Below are 6,932 nucleotides of genomic sequence, written 5' to 3' on the forward strand. Positions count from 1 at the left end.
AGTTTGTTTCGAACCGAGTGGAGCAAAGTATGGTTTCTTTTTCTCCATTTTTTCGAAAGCTCTAATTAATCCCTTTCGATTACATGTGCATATCCCGTTATGTTTTCTATGTCTGAGTTGGGTCACATATAATATGTTATGATTGTTCGATATGAATTTGATTTACTTTACTTTTGATCAAATCTCAATGCTTTTACAGGTTACATTGAGTTCAACTGGATACGTTGAAATGTGTGTTTTCATATGGTCAATGCATCATATAACGTTTGGACTAATCCATTCAGTGTTTACGATGTACCCGCGCCGCAACGCGGGCGGGTCTTAACCCTAGTTGTAATAAAAAACTATGTTGAACCAAGAATTCAATCCTTGTGAGTTATGACTAATAATCACCGTATACGAAACTGGAGCACTTAATGCCAACAAAAATATTTTTGTAAATAAAACACCGTTAGCTCATCCCAGTGCAAAGAGATTTTTCTATGTGACTAACTCCATACCACATTGTCATTGGTGAGGTGCAAACGAGCTGAGCCCAACGAGGCTCGAGCTCATTTCCCACGATCTCACAGAGCCTCACGAACTAATGTATTCTGGGTCGAATCCGAGTCAGGTCTGGTTATTATTTGAAACCGTTTCTCTTCAAACACAAACTTTTTATAAGTTCCTAAAAATTTTATTACAAGAATTTAGAACTAGAAGCCTAGTAATTATCAAAAAAAAAAAAAAAAAAAAACTAGTAATTAAAAAAAAACAACAAGGGCAAAAGAGTAATTTGAAGATAGAAAACAATGATACCTCCCTAGGAACCAAAATCTGGCTTGAAGAGTTGGCAACGTCACCGTCGTCGTCTCCGTTTGGTCTTATTTTCATTTCAATTCCATTCACCTGAGCTTTCACTCCAATAGCAGTTAAGCTGCTTCCATCCACTCACCTACTCTCTCTCTCTCTCTCTCTCTCTCTCTCTCTACAAATTCCTCATTAATTTTTCTCTCTCACACACTTACACACTCTAACACACACACTCTCCCTCTCTCTCTCATCACATTTATGGTTGCAGTTACCGGAATCTGCACCGGATAGCCAGAATCTATCTCTTTCAGAGTTCGATATTTTTAGAGAGAGAAACGATGCCGTTGGTGAGAGTGGAGGTGAGAAACGAGTACGGCTTAGGTATGCCGGAGCTGTACACGGAGACAAATAGAGAAGATCCGAAGGCGGTGCTTGACGGCGTCGCCGTCGCCGGACTCGTCGGACTCCTCCGTCAGTTAGGCGATCTGGCTGAGTAAGTTTCTAATCTTCTGTTGCTTTTACGTTACTGAATTTTGGTTACTTCGAGTAGTTAGGTTAACTTGAATCTGAAATTGACTTAGCGGAAATACATGATTTCATGTACTGTTTATATTGCATATTTACATCTCAGTGTAATGTTTAAATCCTTCGAGTATTTAGTAGGTTAACTTGAATCTGAAATTGACGGAGCAGAAATAAATGATTTGATTTACTGGTTATATTGTATCTCAGTGTAATGTTTATATTCTCCGAGTAGTCTGGTTAACTTGAGTCTGAAATTGATGGAGCGAAAAAACATGATTTGATAATGGATATACTGTTTATATTGCGTCTCGATGTAATGTTTATGTTCTCCGAGTGATTAGGTTAACTTGAATCTGAAATTGACGGAGCGGAAATACATTATTCGATTTATTGTTTATATTGCATCTCAGTGTAATGTTTGTGTTATCCGAGTATTTAGGCTAACTTCAATCTGAAATTGACGAGCGAATATACATGATTTGATCTACTGTTTCCATTACATATTTTATATTTACATCTCAGTGTAATGATTTATGTGGAACAGAATTTGATTATTTGACTACTGTTCATATCTAAACTAAATTTGGGAACTGAAATAAGTATATTGGCTTTATAGATTTGCTGCAGAAGTTTTTCATGGATTACAAGAACAAGTGCTAATTACATCTTCTAGAAGTCATAAATTGATAGAACGAGTACACACCGTTGAAGCTAAACTTCCACCATTAGAGAAGGCTATTTTGGCACAAAGGAGTCACTTACATTTCGCTTACACAGCTGGTAACAGTAACACCAATCAAGTTTAAGAATTCAAAACCTTAATATGAATTTGAATATGAACTTGAATTCTGTGTTGTTTTGTCGTATATTTTAGGTTCTCACTGGCATACTCGACTTAAAACCGAACAAAATCATTTCATTTATAGTGACTTGCCACATTGCGTTATGGAGCCGTATGAAGACTGCCATGATCCTCCGCGTTTGTTCAAGCTTGACAAGTATGAATATGCAGTTTGGTATTTAATCGTAGTTCTATGATAGTAGTAGATGTTTGACCTTCATGGTTGACTTTCAGATTTGATACTGGGGGCCCGGGATCTTGCTTTAAAAGATATTCAGATCCAACTTATTTCAAAAGATCTTCGGCTGGACCTTATGAAGCACATCTTCAAACTGTCCCGAGAGAAAGAAAAGCTCGAAGAAACAAGGTATTTTTCATATACAATGTTTTGAAAACTGGAACGGACCGGCCGGTCGGACCGGTCTGGTTCAACCCTATCGAACCGCTTTTGAATCGAACCATCGGTCGGACCGGAAAACCGGCCAGTTGAACCGGTTCTTTATTAAAAAATTTTCAATTTTAACCTATTTATTTTTATAATACTTACGGCATCACTCGGTTCGATCGGGCCGACCCGACCAGTGGACCGGTGAGGAGACCGGTTCGACATCCGGTCCGGTCCTGAAAACATTGTTCATATGCCATATAGGCTTCTATATTAAGTATATAATTCAAACTATGGTTACTTTATGCAGAAAAAGAAATCTTCATCGAGGTATAGAGACGTGACACGTGGCGCTCCAGTAATCATGCATAGTGAACGGTATGATGCTTTTAAAGTCTTAAATTTATTTGTGAATTATGATGCGGTAAGGCCTTGATGAATTTATATTGTAATTTTTCTGCAGAACGGAGTATGGCTCTGCGAACTTAGAAGAGACCCCTTCTCAAGACATTTCCACATTCCATGTTCCGGAAAAAACCGTAATTGAACCCGAAATTAACCATTTGACTTCTTTTGACTCGAAGAATGGGTCTGGTTACATAGAGTGTATCTTCCGTCCAAGCTGCTCAACACAATCTGAAGACAACAATGCTAAAGAACCGTCTTCTGATTCAAATGTGCAACATAATGCTTATCTTGATTTGGCTTCGTTTGATGAAAATTTTCACAACAGTCATCTAGCAGAGGATAGTGGGTCAAACTCAAAGTCAGCTTACATTACCTGGGATGAAAAGTTAGAAATTATAGATTCTGCAGGCCAGCCGAATGAATCTATAGAGATACCTTGTACTACAAGTGAGAAGATTGATAAGGAAGATCTGAACTCCAGAGTTGTTGATCATTTTGATTTTGACTTTGAAGATGAACAAGCGCGTCCAACACCAGCTGTCGTTATCCGGGGCCAGCATGATGAGATTGAAAGTGAAACTGATTATTACATGGATGCGCTTAACACCATTGAATCAGAATCTGAAAATGATCTAGATTGCCACACAAAGAGAGAACTGAAGCAATCCTCAAATGTGAACGACAATAAAGAAAGTCACATAGATGACAATTCAATGAATTTTGAGTTTCATGTTCCTGAAAAAACTTACTTGAGCCCTATGTCAATATCCCATGAATCACATGTGGAAGGTGAAGAACGTTCATGCAATATTCCTCATAAATTCAAATCTGAAGAAGTTGAAAGAGTCGTTACAAGCGCAGAGAACAAGAATGTTGCCAGCTCTAACAAACCAAACTTACAGCCACTTGTGAATGAACCTATAAGACCTCATGAGTCTCCAATGCCATCCTGGTCAACTTCCGGTGGTCAAACTTCAATCAACAATCCAGTTATGTTTTGGACGAATGGTGGACTGTTGGGATTAGAACCTTCGAAACCTCCAGATTTTGGTTTGCCAACTGCTGTTGGTTCAGAGCCTGTGGAAGAATCCAAAACCGATTCGACACAACGTTCACGTCAAGAAAACACCAACAATGGTATCAAACCTGAATCATTTGCTCAACTTCCTGGTGATAACGATTCCAGCACAATGACACCTGGAACTGACGGGGCAGACGATCCTATCAATTCATCTCGGATATTTGAATTCAGCAATAGATTATTAGTCAATGGTTTCAGGAAACAAATATCACTTGTTGGGAATGAAAGGCTTGCCAGCTCAGTGAAAACCGATGTGCCTGAGAATACAAGTATACGTAAAGGGTATCAAACCGTTACCGGGATACCTTTCAAAGAACAATTTGGGAATGGAAACCCGTTCATCTCACCTTCTTCACCGCCCCTTGAACACATGAGGATATCATTCCAGCCTATTGATGGATTCCAGAGTTCTAAACTGAAATTGGCGTTCCCAGATGGGAATAATAACAATGACGATAAAAGTAACGAACACATGTTTCCTTCATTTCAGTTGGTTCCCGAGCCTGCAGGTTCTTTACACGAGTTTGATTCAGATTCTGATGATGATGACACGTTCTGTAGATCATCTCCGTATGCATCCGATGACGCCCATAGTCATGCTTCGGAATCAAATTCCGAGCAGTGGGATTCTAGTGAGTCTCCGAGAATCAAGGATCAAGAATTAGATGATGCTTTTGGCAGGATCTCAATCATCTCATCTGCGGAATCAATTTCAAGCGCTCGTGTGAATGGAATCGGATTTCAATCTTCTCCGCATGGTCTTTTATTTGATATTCCAAATCTTGATTCTATGAAAGCTTCAGAAAACCAGGTAACCAATAACGTCAAGGAGCCCACACCACCTCCACCGCCTCTGCCGCCAAAGGAATGGCGGGGTATTAAACCAAATCCCGATGTGACGGTGGCGAAAGAAGGTGATCTCTCGGAGACGTTTACTTATGCGTTGAACCTGACACCTACACAGCCTACGCCCCCTCAGCAACCGAAGCCAGCTCCAAGAAAACAGGATAATGCTGTTGAAACCGACAGCAATATGATTAAGCACAAGGTAAGCTTGCTATTTTCTGTATTTTCACTCAATAGGTTACGTGTAAACAACGTTGTATTTTGTTTCCAGCAGCCAGATTGGCAGAATCTACGTGCTCAAAATGGATCTATTCACACTATGAGTCGGAAAGTGGGAGACGAAAAGGAAGATTTTCTACAGCAGATTAGAACAAAAGTAAGCGTGCATTTATATTATTTTGATGTTTTTCGAATCCCCACTTAAGCCCTATAGAACCCTATGAAACTCTCATCTTTTAATATGGAGTAAAATGCCATTTTCGTTCCTGAGGTTTGGCCAGTTTTGCGACTTTCATCCAAAGGTTTGTTTTTTCGCATCCAGATCCAAAAGGTTTGAAATCTTGCCACTTTCATCCGGCTCGTTAACTCCATCCACTTTTCTCCGTTAAGTCAGGGGTATTTCCATCTTTTTTGCTAACTTAGAGGGAAATCCGCTCTTTTTCACTTTATGTAAAAAGACCCAATACCCCTGAAAAAGACCGAATCGCCCTTTAAGTTAACAAAAAAGACAGAAATACTCCTGACTTAATGGAGAAAAATGGATGGAGTTAACGAGCCGGATGAAAATGGAAAGATTTCAAACCTTTTGGATCTAGATGCGGAAAAATAAACCTTTGGTCGAAAGTTGCAAAACTGGCCAAACCTCAAGGAAGAATATGGCATTTTACTCTTTATCATGTTTGCAAAGGTTATGAATACATGTAACCATAAGAGTGGTGAACATGAGTCAGTTATGTCGTTTTAATTCTTTTTGTAGATTAATCTTCCCTATGCATACACTCTTACCTATGTTACAAGTTACAATATGTGATTAACATGTTAAATCGTTAATTAACAATTCTATTGCATGCAGTCACGCAATCTAAGACGAGTTTCAACAGCTCCGGTAACTACCACGCAAGCTGGCCCTACCAGCATTAATGTCACTGCAATAATTGAGAAGGCAACCGCAATCCGACAGGTTTCCCTCTCTCCCGTTTTCAGAATCGAACGTTTGTTTTTGCTCAAATCTAACTGTCAACTGGTTATGTTTATTAAACATGTCAGGCTGTAGGAAGTGATGATGGAGAAGATAACTGGAGTGACACTTGAGTTTCAGCTGACATGATTGCATACAAGCCCAACTTCAGGTGAACTTGCAGTTCCACAGTTACCTACATGTTAATACTGTCATTCCCTTGTAATTAGTTTATAATGTTGTTTTTTTTATTTTAATTTTTTGATCAATAATCTTACATTGATAGCCATAAATCGGTTAATGTTATCAAATATTAAACCGTCGAAGTGGTTAGCACCCTCGAAACAAACCCAACTTCTTTGTTAGATACCTTTGTTCCTTTTAAAAAGAGTTTGCTCTTGTTGCTAGAGATGGCAAGAGCGAGTTGGACATGTAATCTTTATTAGTGAGTCAAAACAGGTTAGCAGGTTGGCCCGGCCGTCAAGGCAAGTCTTTTTTGTGATCACACAAACTTTATTACTAAGAATAGTGCCACACTTCTTCTAAATGAAACAATTTAGTATGTTTTACGCCTTCAATTCATACCAAGCGACTTTTTACCAATTATACTTTTAGCTTATTTTTGTGTATTACGTGTTTGGCGGTTGCGGGTTCTCCCTTTATTACACTCTAAATTGACCCGTTTTCATGTACATGATTATGTTTTGGGAGGTTGAAGTGCTCTATATACAATTATAAAGAGTGATTACGGTGAAGAGTTGTAGATTGTATCTAATGAAACAGGTAAAGATCAAATTTGATTAGTGTTTAAAATGATTATATTATTATTGTAATGTAATAGTTAATAATGGTCAATGTCAATATGAATACAAACTGT

At 38.6% G+C, this 6,932-nt stretch overlaps 1 protein-coding gene across 2 annotated transcripts; it reads left to right on the forward strand.

Moving 5' to 3' along the window:
• The first annotated feature begins 824 nt into the window (after nucleotides 1-824).
• LOC110909239 (protein SCAR3) lies at nucleotides 825-6,491 on the forward strand. 2 transcript variants are annotated; one of them, XM_022154277.2, is made up of 9 exons: nucleotides 825-1,285; nucleotides 1,934-2,097; nucleotides 2,192-2,315; nucleotides 2,393-2,525; nucleotides 2,854-2,921; nucleotides 3,007-5,080; nucleotides 5,153-5,254; nucleotides 5,951-6,058; nucleotides 6,145-6,491. In XM_022154277.2, exons 1-9 carry the CDS (start codon nucleotides 1,131-1,133, stop codon nucleotides 6,187-6,189), a joined length of 2,973 nt encoding a protein of 990 aa, XP_022009969.1. In that variant the 5' UTR covers nucleotides 825-1,130; the 3' UTR covers nucleotides 6,190-6,491. The 2 variants fall into 2 exon arrangements, with proteins under 2 accessions (XP_022009969.1, XP_022009968.1); XM_022154276.2 differs by having other exon boundaries at nucleotides 827-1,285; nucleotides 5,150-5,254.
• The last annotated feature ends 441 nt before the right edge of the window (nucleotides 6,492-6,932 follow it).

The sequence above is a fragment of the Helianthus annuus genome, chromosome 15 (assembly GCF_002127325.2).
Source record: "Helianthus annuus cultivar XRQ/B chromosome 15, HanXRQr2.0-SUNRISE, whole genome shotgun sequence".
In the NCBI taxonomy this organism is placed as follows: Eukaryota; Viridiplantae; Streptophyta; class Magnoliopsida; order Asterales; family Asteraceae; genus Helianthus; species Helianthus annuus.

What these genes read in the sequence shown, in the direction of transcription:
- LOC110909239 (XM_022154276.2), top strand. Translation starts at nt 1,131, where the DNA reads ATGCCGTTGGTGAGAGTGGAGGTGAGAAACGAGTACGGCTTAGGTATG. An exon ending in CAGTTAGGCGATCTGGCTGA is followed by an intron (nt 1,286 to 1,933) that starts GTAAGTTTCTAA and finishes TTGGCTTTATAG; the next exon opens with ATTTGCTGCAGAAGTTTTTC. An exon ending in AGGCAACCGCAATCCGACAG is followed by an intron (nt 6,059 to 6,144) that starts GTTTCCCTCTCT and finishes TAAACATGTCAG; the next exon opens with GCTGTAGGAAGTGATGATGG.